Genomic DNA, 17,507 nt, shown 5'->3' with positions numbered 1-17,507 from the left:
TCACAACCACGACCTCTCATCCAGTATGGATAAAATCAAAATACATATTTTTCCTGGGAAACTTTATGGAATACAAAATATCTTTAGTTGTATTTGTGTGTTCTCTACATCTGGTTCTTTTTCTTCTTTTCAAGTTGTAACCTTTTCAGATTTAATTATGATATTTTAGATTGTTGGTATGCTACTGTTGTAACATTACTGTAAATCTGTACAATAACGAGCAAACACAGAATTGTTCAGATCAAAAATATGCTGACTGCACTTCGACTTTTCGCACCAAGCACATTGAGCAAATGCAATTTCATGACAGGAGCGGGAAGGAAGAGAGAATTTCTCCTCACTTTCCCGTGGGTGATTTTACTGTACACACACACACACACACACACACACACACACACACACACACACACACACACACACAATTACTACACAGGAAACACATCAATGAATCTAAAAAATATTTTGCATTTTCCATGTGCAAAGTTTGATCAGCCACAATACAATACGATCACTAGCGAAAAAATTACTCTTGCATCTCAGATAGAAGACTTTATTAAAGATGCTACTGGTAATGACATATCTATGAAAAGTCACCACTTTCAGGTTAGAGGAGGAAAGTGCAATACCATATTCTTTTCTAACTGAAGAACATTATTAAGAGGATTATGAGGAAATGGTAGAAGACGATAAAAAGCAAAATGTGGTACAGACCTTCAATATAAACAAAAAGCTGTTACATTTTGGTGCTCTGTTAAAAATAAATTTGAAACTGTACAACAAAAGAGCGAGGATGTGTATACATGGGAAGCACAGACACTGCAGGAGGAGTGACAAATGAAAAGTTACTAGGTATTTCTAAGCACGTATTGAATAAATTTCATATTTCCATGGACAAATCAGTACCACTTCATGATCTGGATATGAAGAGGTGGGCTTTGAAAGCAGGGGATGTTGGTAATTTATCCCAACATTTGTTCAACACTTCATCAAAATGGGTTCATAATTTAAAAATAAGATATTGGATTGTTTCTAAGAAAAAACAATAAATTCATCACTCAAGTGCAAATACCAAACAAAGAAGAATTGAGGGGAAAAAGCTTAAAAATTTGTGGAGACTGTGAAACCAAAAATTGTGTGGATAGGAGAGGCCAAGGTGTATAATTCACACCAGTCAGGCTTCAATTTGGGAATGCATCAAGATGAGAATTATCCTTCACATGGACATCAAAAACTCAAATCTTTGCAAAATCCACGAATGCCTTAACACATAGTTATATGTGCCAGCAGAAATTTAATGCCCCCCCCCCCCCCCCTGCTCATTGTTTTGAAAGAAAAAAAATGTCAAGTTCAGACCAAAAGCCGAAAAAGATTTATACAAAGCTGAAAATATCTTTGCTTTGTTGGGTAAGGTAAGCCTATGACAGGACTTGAGTATGAAGTGCTGGGTGGGTGGACTGGGCAGGTCCTGCACCTGGTCTTCCACAGGGATATGATCCCTGTGGCATAGGGATGGACAAGGACGTTGTGGAGGTTGGGTGAGAAATGGGAATGATACTGGTTAGGATGTCCCTCATTTCAGGGCATGATGGTATATAAAGACCTGACAAAGGCTGTGGTTCAGTTGTTCCAGTTCGGGGTGGTACTGGGTGGCAAAGACTGCTCTTTTGTAGCTGGTTCTTGCGGGTTGCATGGAGAAATGGTACACGAAATCTGTTTGCAGACTAGGTCCACGGCATAATGCCTGTCCTGAAGACCTTGGTGAGACATTCAGCATACTCGGAAAGGGAATTCTTGACATTGCAGGTACTCTGTCCTCGGGTAGCCAGGATATATGGGACAGAGTTTTTGGTGTGGAAGGGATGGCAGCGGTCAAAATGTAGGTACTGTTGGCAGCTGATGGTTTAATGTAGACAAGGAAGTTGATGGAGCCACAAGAGAGGACAACGTGAATGTCCAGGAATGTGGCATGATGGGTTGAGGGGTGGAAGGTGAAGGGGATGGGAGAGAAGGTGTTGAGGTTGTGAAGGAATGAGAATAGGGTGTCTTGGCCCTGAGTCCAGATCCTGAAAATATCATCAATGAAACCAGAATAGGGGTTTGGGGTTTTGGGAGACTAGGAAGGTTTCTTATATATTGACCACAAACAGGTCTGCTTACAAGAGTGCCATGCAGGTGTCCAAGACTGCACCAAAGATTTGTTTGTATCCCTTCCCTTCAAAAGAGAAGTAACTTAATTTCATTCATCAAATTAAATGTTCTGGGAATGAATGCAACTGTGTCATTCATTATTTAAATCATAAAAGAGAAGTAGCTACAAGTTAGGATAAAGTAAGTTAGGTGTACGACGGATGAGGTAGCCGGTTTGGAGTCTGAAGGACATCTGTGAAAGCTACTCTCATTGGGCTGTGATCTAGTCCCTGTACACCCTCTCCTCCTCTCCCACCACCCGTACCATGTTATTCCTCAGTATTCCCCGTGCCACTCCAAATTGCTATTTATGTGACAGTTGTATTCATGTCAGAGCTGCTGCTGGTAGCAGTAGTGGGTATGAGGTGTGCTTGCTCGTGTGAATGTAGGTGTGGTTTCAGGATGAACAGCCACTGCCAAATGGTTGCCAAGAGCAAATTATGCCCACCCCTGTAGCACAACATGCAGTGGAACATGACATGCTTGATTTCAATGGCTGCTTCACAAACAGGGACAATTTGTTGCCTGAGATTCCGACCTGTCCTGCGGTCCACACAAACACCACTGAACGATTGGACTGTCCCAGGACTCCTGGATGGTGCCTACCAAAGGATAGTGTGGGCAGCACTGGTCGATAGCTTGTAAGCTGCTCAGGGAATCAGAACAAAGAAGAAACAACTCACAAGAACAGGAATGGATGTACTGAAGTGCACAAGATATGTCCACAAGCTCTTCAGTGAATATACTGAAGCCAGCGGGCGAAGAATGCTGTTCACTATGGCCTCTGAGGACATAGGTGAAGGCAACGTTACCATCAGCAATCGAGCTGTCAGTATAAACAACTTCAGAGTCGTGGAACATATCATGAATCAAGAGGAAGTGATAGCGGAGAGCTGTGGGGTTAATAAACTCCTTAGGGCCATGCAAAAGGTCCACACAAAGCTTTGGCCGAGGTGTACACCATGGAGGTGTATGTGATTGGACCTCACGTAGAGGTTGTAAAGGGAAGGACTCCAGTTCAGACAGAAGGGATGGCATGTGAGCAAAAATCGTTAGGCCTGACCTGGGCCACCAGTGCGGGAGATGGACTGCCACAGGTGGGAAAAGGAGATGGTAATTCAGATGCTCAGGAGAACTACCAGTGTGTGCAACATAACTGGCGAGCAGTTGTGCATGTCAGATCTGCAATTGAGGGACTCTGGCCTCCATCAGGACACTGGTCACTGGACTCGTCCTAAAAGCTCCCATCGCTAGGTGAACACCACAGCGCTGCACTAGGTTGAGTAAACTCAACACTGAGGGCGCCGCCGAACCATAAACCACACTCCCATTGTCAAGGCCGGATTGAACAAGGGCTCTGTAGAGCTGCAGCAGCGTAGAGCAATCTGCACCCCAGTCAGTGTTGCTCAGGCAGCGGAGAGCATTGAGTTCCTTCCAGCACTTCCACTTAAACTGACGAAGGTGAGGAACCCAACTCAATCGGGCATCAAAAACCATTCCTAAGAATCGATATGTCTCCGCTACAGTGAGTTGATAAGTCAGTAAGGTGAGGTTCTGGTTCCTCATGAACAGTACGACACTGGCGGAAGTGCATAACACACGATTTTGTGGTCGAAAAATGGAAGCCGTGGGCTAGAGTCCATGACTGCGCCTTGTGGATGGCTCCCTGTAGGTGTCACTCTGCAACACCAGTACTGGTGAAGCAGTACGAAATCCAGAAGTCGTCTGTATACAGAGAGGGTGAGACAGATGGCCCTACAGCTGCTGCTAGACCGTTAATGGCCGCTGAAAATTGAGATACACTTAATACAGAGCACTGCATGACCCCATTCTCCTGGATATGGGGAGGGGGGACGGGGGGGGGGGGGGGGGGGGGGGGGGGGGGGGGACTATGGAAGGCACCAACTTGAACACAGAAAACACGAAGCGACAGGAAAGTTTGGATAAACATCGGGAGCGACCCTCGGAGACCCCACTCGTATAATGTGGCAAGGATATGATGTCGTCAGATGGTGTCACATGCTTCTTGTAAATCAAAAAAGATGGCAACAAGATCATCAGTAGTAGAGCGACCCTGGCAGAAACCGCCCCGGCACGGAGCCAGCAGGCCACATGACTCCAGGACCCAACCCAACTGCAGACACACCATACATTCCAGCAGCGTACAAAGAAAGTTGGCGAGGCTGATGGACCGATAGCTATCCATGTCAAGCGGAATTTTACCGGGTTTGCGCACTGGAATAATGGTGCTCTACAGTCATTGCGATGGAAAGATGCCATCGCACCAGATCCAGTTGAAGAGGACGAAGAGATGTCACTTGTAGCGGACAAGAGATGTTTAATCATCTGGCTATGGATCCGATCTGGCCCAGGAGCTGTGTCGGGGCAATGTGCAAGGGCGCTGAGGAGCTCCCACTCTGTAAATGGGGCATTTAGGGATCGCTAAGGCATGTAGTGAACGAGAGGACTTTCCTTTCTATCTGCCGTTTAATGGTGCAAAAGGCTGGGGGGTAATTCTCTGATGCAGAGGCTCGAGCATAGTGCTCAGCAAAGCGCTCGGCAATTGCGTTTGCGTCGGTAGATACGCCATTGATGTTAACGCGAGGGACACCTACTGGGGTCTGGTGCCCAAAAAGACGTCTGATCTTCGTCCAGACTTGGAAAAGTGACATATGGCACCCAATAGTCGAGACGTACCTCTCCCAACACTCCTGTTTCCGTCTTTTTATACGCTGGAGGATGCAGGCACGGAGTCGTTTATAGAGTATGAGGTGCTCTAGGGAAGGTTGCTACTTATGTCGCTGAAGAGCTTACTGATGCTCTTTAATTGCCTCAGCGACCCCCAAGGTACTGACTTTCAATGGGGGCACCCTAAAGAATGAGGGATTGTGTTTTCTGCCACAGAAACGACTTTGTAATGGCCTGCTCAACGACAGAGTTTCCCAGTCTGCCTTGTTGAAAGCCCATCTGGGTAGGCGTCTGTGGGCATGACAGTGACAGGAAGATGGGGAATTGGTTACTACCACACAGGTCGTCATCATGTGTTCGCCAGTGGATAGATGGGAGAAGGCTAGGACTGCAAACCGAGAGATCAATGGCCGAATATGTGCCATGTGACACACTGGAATGTGTGGGGGTACCTGTATTTAAGAGGCAGAGGTTTAGTTATGACAGTAAATTTTCGACATATCTGCACCAGTGAGCACGGTGCCACCCCACAAGGGATTATAAGTGTTAAAATCTGCCAAAAGTGGGTAAGGTTTAGGGAGTTGATCAATCAGTGCAGCCAATGCATTCAGGAGCACTGCACATCTGGAGGAAGATATACGTTGCAGACAGTTATTTCCTGCGTCATCCTTACAACTGACAGTTTTAAAGGGGCAAAGGTTCACTGCATACTGAGACAGGACATAGACACAAACTCCACCTGACACTCAATTATGGTCTCTACAGTTCCTGTAGTATCCCTTACAGTTGCAAAGGGCAAGGGCCTGCATTTCCGGGAACCAGGTTTCCTGGAGGGCAATGCAGAAAGCACGTGTAAAGCTTAAGAGTTGCCGCAGCTCAGCCAAGTGGTGGAAAAAACCGCCACAATTCCAATGGAGGACGACGTTATCGTGAGGTGCGAAGGCATGAAGTGCGCAAGGAGGCAGGTTATGCCTCAGGGTCACCTGCTGCCACCGATTTGAGTATTTTTAGCCATTCAGTGAGATCCAGGACCGCAGGGGGCACTAAGATCTCCACTACATCCTCAAATGCAGAACTGATAGTGAGTTGTGGTGTTGGGGCCACTAGAGGGTTCTGTTTCTTAGCAGACTACTACTTAGTTTGCTTGCTCTCTCACTTCTCTTTAGGGCCTTGCTGGGAAGATTTCCCGAAGCAGCTTCAGGCACGGAGGAAGACCGTGGAGCTCTTCGCCCAGCAGCTTTTGGCTCCTTGAGCCACTGGTGAGTGTCTGCTGTGGCATTAATGGAGGCCTTGGGAGAGAGGGACCTAAGGGACCCCTTCTGTGCAAGAGGAGCCGGAGGAGGCTGTTGCTTCTCAGGCAGGGGAGAAGGGACTGATGTCCCCTACATTTGGGGGGCCTTGCTCCCAAAGTAGGAGCTTTGGAAGCAATGGAGGAAGATTTGTCCCCTACCACCAAGGGGGCAGATGTACTCTGGTGGCCCAGAGGGCCCACTGTTCGTGGCACAGAGTGAGGAACCACTGGCACTTGGGACGGCAATGGTGACGTAGTTGCAGCATATGTCGACATCAACCGAATGGGTTGTAAACTTTCAAATTTATGTTTAGCCTCTGTGTAAGTCAACTGGTCCATGATTTTCCACTCCTTAAGGAGTACTGGGCAGTCTGCCAAACAAGGGGAGTGGTACTCTCCATAGATGATGGAAGTGGGAGGAGGTGCACATGTAGTATCTAGGTGCAGTACACTTCCGCAGTCTTGACATGTGGTGCTGGAAGTGCAGCGGGAAGACATTTGCCCAAAATTCCACCACTTAAAGCACCACATAGGGGGAGGGACGTACGGTTTAATGTCACAGCGGTAAACCATCACCTTGACCTTTTCAGGCAATTAATCACCTTCAAAGACCAAGATGAAGGCACCGGTAGCAACCCTGTTGTCTTTGGGTCCCCTGTGAACGCGCCAGAAGAAATGAACACCCCACCGTTCTAAATCGATGCAGAGTTCGTCGTAAGACTGCAAGAGGAGATAGCGATGGAAAATGATCCCCTGGACGATGTTGAGGCTTTTATGGGGAGTGATGGAAATAAGAATACCACCCAGCTTGTCATAGGCGAGTAACGCTCGGGATTGGGCTGGGGATGCTCTCTGAATCAAGAGTGTGCTGTTTTGCATTTTGGACGGTGCTGTCACTTCTCCAAACTTATCCTCAAGGTGTTCAACAAAAAACTGAAGCTTCATAGGTAGAAATGTGCTGTACAGTCACCAGCAAGAGATGATTTAGTCCACTTCATTGCAGGTCATCCACCCTGGTGCCACCCACTCCGATCAGGGGCTCTCCTCACAGGCACCACACAGCCGCAGCAAAGGCTAACTGCTATGATGGGCGGGAGTCCTGATGCCTCAGAAAGACAGGCATCTACTCCTTGGCTTATGTGGGGAGTTTACTGCTCAGTCATCAGCAGTGTGATCCCTGTGTTGACAGGGGGCTACCACCAAATGGGTACAAGATGGCCCCACCACAACGGGCTGGCTACTGTGCTGGATGTTGGGTACAGAGAAATCCAATATTGTCACAGGGGCGAAAGAGGACAGGAGAAAATGGAAGAAGATGACATATCCCGGAAAGCGTCCTCGCGCAAATAGTTGAATCGCAGGTGGAGATGCGAAGCCATGACAAAAGAGTCAGGAGATCAAATCTAAGGGCACTATGGATAACTCTGCACCACATAAGGCATCCTTCCCCATATGACCCACACTTCTGTAGAATTTTGAAAGAGGCAGTTCAAACCATATAATGGAACCTGAATTCATAGGGCCAACAAGTATGAGACTCCTTTTAGTCGCCTCTTACAACAAGCAGGAATACCTCAGGCCTATTCTAAGCCCCGGACCCGCACGGGGGAACTGGGTCAGAAGATCAGGATCTAAGAGTTAGTCCCGTAACAACTGTTGTTGTACTATTTAAAGGGATACTGGAATCTCAAGCTCCTTGATGAAACTCTTCTCAGTACAGGCAGTAGTGCAGTATGTATGGATAGTCCTTTTCAAAATCTCAGACCAATATACAGAGTGTGGTAGAGATGGGAATTGTCAGGAAAATGCCAGTTGACCATACAATAACTTCCAGCTGCTTCAATTAACCTTTCAAGGTAACAATTGGAAGAAGGAAACGTAGAAGAATGAACCACGATTTCATTCAGGAGACATAATCTGATTTACTGACAGGTCAAAAACAGATGAAGGTGCTGGGGCAGGAATATATGGTGTACAGTGTAGATTAGATTGTTTTGTTTTGTTTTAAGGCACAAAATAAATTGAGGTCGTAAGCGCCATGTCATTACTTTATAACAACAATAAGTAAAAGAAGTTTAAAGAGACTATACATTAAGTCAAATTGACGGAAGAAAAGAGCTAGAAAGAAGGACTTCTCGTTGAAGAAAGGTCCACAAAATACACCATAAAGACAGCAGAGGCCCCTAATCAAAGATTAAATGTCCTTCACCTTATTGCTATGGTGGATAAAAATTAAAATGCAGTCGACAGCCCATACCTCATTCCCTAAAACAGCTGATAACTCAGACGGCTAACATACACTGGAACATGCTTAAATCATCTCCTTCCGATGAGTGGGCCAAATGGAGGTAGGCCAAGCTATTGGGAGAGGTTCAATTCCCCAGAGCTTGTCCCTGTGAAGATTAGGCCAGTGGTGGTGTCAGAGCGACACCAACTGCCGACAGCAGATGGCAACACGAAGATCATCTGAAGGAATGAAAAAGCTAGGAGGCCAATGTAGCAGGGCTGCACTCTTGGTAGCAGCACCAGTAGCCAAGAAACAGCACAGTGGCTCCCTCGACAACGAGCAAGTAGAAGGTTACTTGGAACCCTCGCACTAAGGGATGGACTCTGTACAGCAGAGAGAGGCTCTGAAGGGCACTGAGATAATTGCAGCAGATGAAAATTAAAAAGCCTGTGTCATCAGATGCATTGGGTGGCCTGATAGAGCGCAAAGAGCTCTATTGTAAAAATCAAGCAGTGCTCTGGAAGCCGATACACAAAATGGTCGGTGCCAATGACGAAGGCACACCCGACACCACAGCCAGTCTTCAAGACATCAGTGTGCAAATAGTAATATCGCTAAGTTGTGTGTCAAGGTCAAGAAACTTCCAAAAACAGATAAAATCCAAAGTAGTGTCCCTGGGAAGCGAACGGAGTCCAAGATGAACATGGGCAATGGAGAAAGGTACACATCCATTAGGAACAAGGTGGGTAGCATGAAGTTAAGCTGTTGTAGCAGTAGGAGAAAGCGTGTTGCAGCAGTAGGAGAAAGCGAAGTCCAGGAGGTAATAGAGAAGAAGGGTGCACCCCACACTGGCAGTGAAGGGAGTCATGGAAAAGAGGGCATAGGATGGGTGGCCAGTCTTGGCAAACGGCATGCATACCCTTGAGGAGGACATCACATCTTCAGTATGGTAGTGGTAGTTTGGCAGTTTCTGCATAGTGACTCTCAACCACGCTAGCATAAAAGACACCAGCGGCCAAATTTATTATATGATGGTGGATGGTGATAAGACGGCACAGAATGGATGAAAGTGCAGGTTAATAAATGAAACACCCAGTCTAGTTTTGAATGGACTTGGGACCAGTATAACCAGAGGAGGATGGTCCAATTCGCTCCCCAGGAAGTACCACTTAGGACACACAGGACACTGAGGGACCGGGTACAACATGCACCCAAGTAAGGCACATGGGAGGACCATAAATGTTTCATACCAAGCATGAGCCCCAGGTATTTCATAGTTTCTGTGATGTAATGAAGGTACAAGAAACTCACTGTGCCACCAGAATTTCATACAAATGATTTTGTAAGTGAAAGCCATTGTCAATGTTCCAAAAGTTGATCAAGATATCACTGAAGATGCTGCTCAAGAAGACAAGTCCGTGGAGAACTGCAGTAAATCATGAAGTGGGAGTCGAAGATAACTGGCGGTAGATAGTCCGCAATAGGGTTAGCAGCTATAGCAATGAGGACAATGCTCAGGACGGAACCTTGAGGCACCCTATTCTCTGGAATAAACATGTCCGACAAGGGCAAACCCACATATAGCTTGAAAACTCTGTCTTTTAAGAATTCCTTGTGGAAATAGGGCAGGTGGCCTCAGAAGCCCCAACATGTATGGAGGATACCAGTCCTAGAGCAGGTGGCGTGGGCTTTCTCCAAATCAAAAAATGTAGCCACAGTCTGGTATTCCTGACAATCATTCATGACATGGGTTGACAAAGTGACAAGATGGTCAACTGCAGAACAGCACACATGAAATCCACAGTGTGCAGCAGTTAGTCAATTGTGAGACTCGAACCACCATGCCAGCCGGCTAAAAACCTTGCAAAAAAAGCTGGTGGGAGAAATGAGGCGGTAGCTAGAAAGAAGGTGTTTGTCCTTACTGCACTTAGGTCTGGGCATGACAATGGCTTCACACTAGTGTCTAGGAAATGTGTCATCTGCTCAAAGGAGAAAGTGCTTGCCCGAAAGAGAAAGGTGCCACATCGTTCAGCCCTGGGGCAGACGATCCGCATGACGTGAGATCACGGTCATGATCCCTCCTAGGAACGGCGGTATTGTAGTATTCACAATTCAGGGACGAGAAGAATTTCACCCAAGCTTCCTCCACTCGCATTTGAGGGAGAAAGGTGGGGTGATAGTGAGTGGAGGTCAAAATCTCTGCATAATAATGGCCCAAGGTGTTGGAATACAGTAACAGGGTCCACAATTACATCACCTGCTATGGCCAGATCAGAAATCTTTGAATGAACCTTGATCCCAGAGAGCCAATGGAGGTTGCCTCACATGAAGGGAGAAGGGGAGAGAGGGTAGAGGGAGGGGGGGAGGGGGATGGGGAGGGGGGGGGGGAGAGAGGGAGAGAGAGAGAGAGAGAGAGAGAGAGAGAGAGAGAGAGAGAGAGTGTGTGTGGAACTGCTAAAACAACTAGTAAAGAATCCAGCTAGCTTTTTTTGCTAACCTGAAGAATATGACAACACCGTGCACACAACTGTTTATAACGAATATAGTTTGCCATCATAAGATAATGGTTAAAAACAGGGAGAGCACATCTCAGTGCACGAATCTCATTAACAGCACGCTTCAGTCCACCAGGAGACTGGAACAGTAAAGAAAAAATGTGAAGTATGCAACATCTTGCGGCGGTAAGGATAATGCTCCTAAGGCACTCTACTTGATCATCACAACTGGAGAAATATTGTTCCGTCGAATGTCACCAGGGAGGAGTAAAGCCTCCAGTTGGTCTTAGAAAGGTGCCAATTGGGTTTACAGACAGGTGGGGTAGGAGTCTGCAAATGGATAGCGCACAGGAAGTGGTCGCTCAAGTATGTGTCTGTCAGAACAGATCACTCGAGATGACAGAGCAATTGGGCAGTGCAGAACGAGAAGTCCAAATGGAAATGCGTGGAGTCTTAAAGGAACATGGATCGCCAGTCTTTAGACAGATGAGGTTGAGTTGATGATTGAAAAGGTCAGCCATGAGGGAACCTCTCCGACAAGTTCTCGAAGAGCATCCATGGGAATGGTGGACATTAAAGAGACCAAGCAGCAAAAAGACGTGAGGGAGCAGACCAATAAGTTGGAATAGGTCTATCCTGGTGACAGCGATGACGAAGGGATGCAGACGCTACAAACAGAAAAGGTGGAATGAATAAGGAAACTGCAGACTGCAACAGCCTGCAGCTGCGTCTTCAGTGATATGGATTGGCTATTGGCAGTATCCCAAATAAGCAGCATGACTCCCCCATGAGATGGAATGCAGTCCTCAGAGGGAAGGTCAAAGTGAATCAGAACGAAACATGGAGGTCAAAGAGGTCGCAAAGATACAATTTCATTTCTTGGAGACAGAAAACAATCAGATGCTGTGATTCCAAAAACAGCCTTAATTCCTTCTTGTTGGACATAATGCAATGAATGTTTCACTGGAGACGAGTCATAACACAGAATGAGGAAGGGAGAACAAATTAAGGGCAATCACCTTAGCGGATGCCGAGTGCCAGCTTTCGAAGACACTCTGCTATATGGTGCAGAGGCTGGACGATCTTGCTCCATGAAACCTATTGAGGCATTAGCATTGTCCCTGGGTTGACCTGCGGACTCCACAGCAGAAAAATGGCAGGTGGTGCCCACCGGTGAAATGGAGGTGGACTGGGCGAGGGTATCATGCCATGACACTGTTGAAGTGGATCTCTCAGTCAGGGAAGGAGAAGACTGTTTGTCCTTGTTTGATTTCTTAGAGCTTTTACGGTTGGCAGTCAAGGACTCAGATGTTTGTTGGCTGGAGGGACGTAGAAAGCCTTCACAGGAGTGTTCCCTTCTGGCCTGCCAAGTGTGTAGCAGGTAATTTTGCCACGTGGGGGGAAGCAAAGATTTCATGGCTTACTGTGCAGCTGTAGGAATAGGAGGCAGGCATGCTACTGTAACACTGGGCAATTTCACAACTGCAGTACCGAGTTGGAGATCCAAAGTTTGTGTGGGCATATCCTCCATACAGTGAGGTGTAGCAAAAACGGTACTGTAAGTGTCAGATGGTAAAATGTAGGATTTTCAAGTGGCCAACCACGGTGCAGCTGGGAGAATTTTTTGTCGAATCTTTGGCTTCATTTCATTTAGACACAAACTGATATGCAGATGATTGGCTCATTGCAAGAAAATCTTCTATGATTACCAGTATCTCAGATGGGACACTCCTTCCAATGGGTGCCCCCTCAGAGGAGGGCTCATCCATCTTGGTGATTGTTCACACCTACAAAACTCCAGACAGAGGGACCAATTGGCAATTGGGAAGGTAACAGCTCAGTCAATCATCCCTTCTTGGGCCTGCTCTGTACCAAAGAGTACATGCAAACCCTATCTGTCGGCCAGGGGCTGGGAATTGTGTGTTAACCAGTCACCTGTTAGGCGTCAAACACAAAGACCAGCCTCAAACATCAAAGTGGACAAAGGGGAGGAGGTGGAGAGCGAAGAAAGAGGGGAAAAAACAGACTAGGGACTGTTCCGATGCTGTGTTACTGAAACTTTAGAATATCCACAACATGTTCCCCAAGGGAGGGGAAACAGAATAGCAGGACATACATGCAGTACAGAAAGGGAAGAGGCCTCTCTTGCTGGAGGTGTCTAGACTAAAGAGAGCTGTCTCTTTAGGGAAGTTGGCCACAGTTTTCCAGTCAGAAATATCTGCAATCAGATTGTGCACGAAGGAGAATTGGCAGAGATAGTACAAGGGTCACAGAAATCTTTCTTAGCAGCTGCGAGATCAAAGATGGCTGCATAATATCACGAAGCCCTTGGGAGATGAGTAGAAAGCAACACGGTAAACCTGCTGCAGGTCCTTGGTCACTCAGGAATTATTGGCAATGAACAAGCTGACAGACTGGCTAGGGCTGGCAAATGACTCCATTTATTGGACCAGAACTTGTCCTAATCGTCACTAAGATGAAAGTAAAATGAAAACTATGTAGCTGGATCAGGAGGCAGTTCATAGAATATTGGGCTATGGTCAAAAACAAAAACATGGCAAGCTACTGATGCTGAAGCCATATTTCAGGAGAAGATCTGTGATCCTGAACCCTAACAAGAAACAGATTAAACTCACGGTAGGACTGATGACTGAGCATGGGAACTTTAAGAAACACCTATACTTGATGGATGAGGAGGAGGAGGAAGCCCCTAAGTGTAGACCATGTGGCGAGGAAGATGAAACCATACCCCATCAAATCTTCCAACGCGAACCTCTGGAGGGCAAAAGACACAATATTCAGGTTGGTAGAACCTGAAGAAATTGTAACTAACATGCAACTAGTAAAGTGTTTCCTACTTCTTAAGGTTGGCTTTACTAGAATCACAGAGGGCAAAACAGCACAATAAACTACGATTTGGTGGGGGTAACAGTGGGATAGACCACTGTTGTTTGTGTTAAATTTCCACTACAAGGTTATTGAGTTGTGTGTGGGTTAATGGTACCATGGACTTCATTTGAGCTGTATAGGTCAAACAAAATTTCTGAAACCAGTTTTTTATGAGAATTGTCTGATATTTAGTTTGTCCCCACCTAAACCCCCAATTCCTGTGGTGGACCTGTTAGTTTCATGTTATTTTTGCAATTAAATATTTTTCAGATTTTTTGTTTTGGTTTGCATATGTAGTGAGTGTCATCATGGTCGCCATAATGTACAAACTTGAGACAGGGATGTGCGCCATCTCAATGATGTTATAGGTCAAAACTGACAGTGCTACCATAATCATCAGTTTTGCCTTTCATCTCGGTACTCATCTGTTAAGTTTTCTGTCACTGTATTCATACTCTTCCATTGCGAATCTAAAAGTTCTGCTTGCTCCTTTTTTATTTCACCTTTTTGTTGCTCTTTCTATTTCTTTCTTTTCAATTCACCACTTGCAGGATCTCCTCTTATGTTTTGGCATCCTGCTGAATGGTTATATTACTTAACACACTAAAATTCCACTTAATGCACTGTTTATTACCTTAAGCAATTCTTTTCAGTTAATTCTATTTCACTTCCTATCACATTCACTGTTCTTTGATCTGCTCTAATCAATTTCCACAAGTGTACTGACATACACAGGCAACCAAATCTTCATTTGTGATTTCCTTTTCTCTGTTGTTTCAAGAGTTTAAACCTTGTGGTTATTCCTCTGATATTTGTTGCTTCTTCTTCTTCTTCTTCTTCTTCTTCTTCTTCCACCACCATCTAGGCAATCTCTTTACATTGTCTTCCAGTGCAGGTTGTGACTCTCCAACAGCCCCATCTCATGGGCACTCGTAAGTGTATCTTTTGTGCAAGCCTCTGGATCTACTGAATTTGTGCACCCCGATTTTTTCCTGTAGAATGATCATACAGTATAGTGGAAGCATTCACCAAAGATGTTGAACATCAGCAATTTGATGTGCGAACTCTGAAGGAAAATTGTGATCCACAAGTAGTGCTATCCAGAGCATTCAGTTTTATGGAGTTTGAAGCCTCTCAACACCCTTGTCAACAGCACCCCCCCATTTTAACGCAGACTACTCGAGCTCATGGTGGAGCAGTACTTTGCACAGTATCACGTCGAGATATGGAGGAAGTGCCGAGTTTCTACTCAGCACAGTGTGATCTTTATTTGGGCCCTCCTCCTGATGTTGGCAATGTGTTGTTGGTCTGTTAGATGCTCATTAAACATGACGCCAAGGTGACATACTGTATTATCCCACGGGAATTGCACTACCAACAATGCTGTTGCTGAAGGTCTATGGAACTTGTCACTGTGTGATGATGTTGGATTGGATTTTGGCTGCATTGAAATTAAGCATGTACACAGGCACTCCCACTGAGCTAGATTGTGTCCCCACCTCAACAGGATAATAGAACAGCCATGAACATTCTAGAAAATTCTACATTCTGGCCACTCTTGGTCACTCTGGCACTTTATTCCCAGCTGCTTCACTGACTTCCTATATGTAGTCCATTGGTGCAATGCCCTCTTGTGATACCCAAAGCTTCAAATGCAACCCCTGCAGTTATAAACCAAGACCTTCATGGATGAGAGATGGAGTGCTAACATACAATATAACCCCCACATGACAGTGGAGTTGGCTGTGGAGTTAAAGCAGCATGCACTGGCAAACTACGCTTATATTTACTACATTACTTCAAATGTGTCCAAGAATTTTTAAATTTGTCATCTTTCACTTAATAGATTCATAGCCACAAAATAGCAAAATCATGAGGGTACCAGTTTGTACATCTTTCTTTAATGATGTAACAAATCTGTATATCAATTTTTAACAAACATTGGGCCCATCAAAATCTTATCTGTGGTAACAGACATTTGTAGTGTAGCCAGAGGTCTATGTTAGGTTGAAAGGTGATACGTTGAACAAGTTAGAAAAGTAAACGACTGTGAATGCCAAATGAAAGTTGTGCTAAATGTTCTGCCCTGTAATGCAGCCTAATGCTGTGTGCTGTATTCATATCATATCTAAATGCACACTGCCACATTAACTTAACGCACTATTTTTTCTGTGTATGACAACAATAGTTTTCTTTTTATCACAGTCCCAATAAAGGCTCTTCCTTCAACAATAAAATTTACAAATGAACTTTAGTAATTTACTACAGCTCAATGTTTTACTATTACACATTTCAGTACCATACTAGAACAAAATATACCAACCATGTTAAACAGGCAACTTAAGTTCCTTACTGTATACATGTTGGGTTAAATTCCGAAAATTCTGACTACCTGCAACTGTGTGTTGAAACGCTCCTTCCTCCTCCTCCCCCCCCCCCCCCCCCCCGTTAATTTTATCAACAGTTTCATACAACCACACTAAAAGAATCTTTGGAAGGTATTCTTATAAAGCTCCACATGGTTTAGTACCTTAAGAGATAGGACTGGTGGAAACTACATTATTTAAACCACAGCTTCAGGATTCAACTGTGAAAGTATGATGTCACTATTTTGTGATTAATGGCTGGATCTAATTACACAAGAATGTAAAACTAATAACCAGACTGTAACATGCCAACGTATCACAACTGGAGCCAGTCGGATTACGACATGAATGTGTGAGGTTAGAAAATAACACCAATGCCTTATTGCCTTGTTATGAAGCTGAGAAATTTTCACTTGCCTACGAAATACCTACTAACAGGTCCAGGACACACACACACACACACACACACAAGATTAATTACACTTCCTACAGAAAAACGAATAATTTGTATACTGCCTATTCGGTATGGTTTAATGGAATCGATGGGGTAGTCAGTGCAACAATGGTGGGTACCCTTTGCATTTCGTATCCACACTTGTAAACTGCAAAATTCACAGTGGCAAAATTCTTCATGAATGCGCACCTGCACTTTGTGACATTGGCGCGCGAACAAACGCTATTTATCGGTTGAAATCTATAGCAAACTATCATTATTACAATTTAATTCTCAAATTTAAAGTACCTCATCAGTAAAGTTACCATCACGTTGAGCACTGTATGAACAGTTTGTAAACGTCTTATGTTTTAGTTCACAATCCTACTAACTCATTAAGTGATAACACTGCACAATGCAGCATACGTTCATTTCTGTATAAGGAACGTCGGTTTTCATCGATGAGCACCAATACTTAAAACTAAAACACACACATACAAACACATCTGCAAGGCTGCAAGTTATATACTAACCGTGTAAATGCAGAATATATTACAGCAGCGATTGACACAGTAAGCAACGTTATGGTGTGAGGTTTATAGAAAAATTCAAGGGAAATATCATCTACAGGACGTTCATTAATATTCGAAAATACTTCATTAGAATTGTCGCCATCCCTCGCCATTTTCTTAATTCCTATACCTACAAGGTATCCTTAAAGCACCTCCACCCACCAGGCCCTACACCATACCACCCTTCAGCCTACACCTACATTTACACTGTTTTGAAACCGAATACTACCATAGAAGTAACGAAAGTACGCCATCGTTCAGAGATATAAATCTGGTCGCCCTTCACAATTGAATTGGAATATTAGCTCCTCGCATCTGTAATTTAATATAAAATACATATTCACCCAAACTGTAGCAAA

At 44.9% G+C, this 17,507-nt stretch overlaps 1 protein-coding gene across 9 annotated transcripts in view; it reads right to left on the bottom strand.

Moving 5' to 3' along the window:
- Window positions 1-17,371, bottom strand: part of LOC126457751 (phosphatidylserine synthase) — a 148,531-nt gene extending 131,160 nt beyond the window's left edge. For all 9 annotated transcript variants that reach the window (XR_007585520.1, XR_007585521.1, XR_007585522.1 and 6 more), the window contains exon 1: window positions 17,110-17,371. Coding sequence is in view for 6 of the 9 variants with exons in the window: in XM_050094304.1 (XP_049950261.1) it covers window positions 17,110-17,261 (152 nt within the window). In the remaining 3 variants the exon portion in view is untranslated. The remainder of the gene's footprint in view (window positions 1-17,109) is intronic.
- Window positions 17,372-17,507: the final 136 nt, after the last annotated feature.

Source organism: Schistocerca serialis, chromosome 2 (genome assembly GCF_023864345.2).
Source record: "Schistocerca serialis cubense isolate TAMUIC-IGC-003099 chromosome 2, iqSchSeri2.2, whole genome shotgun sequence".
Taxonomy (NCBI): domain Eukaryota; kingdom Metazoa; phylum Arthropoda; class Insecta; order Orthoptera; family Acrididae; genus Schistocerca; species Schistocerca serialis.
The sequence above is the reverse complement of the archived record's forward strand: the minus strand, read 5'-3'. Positions and strand labels throughout refer to the sequence as shown.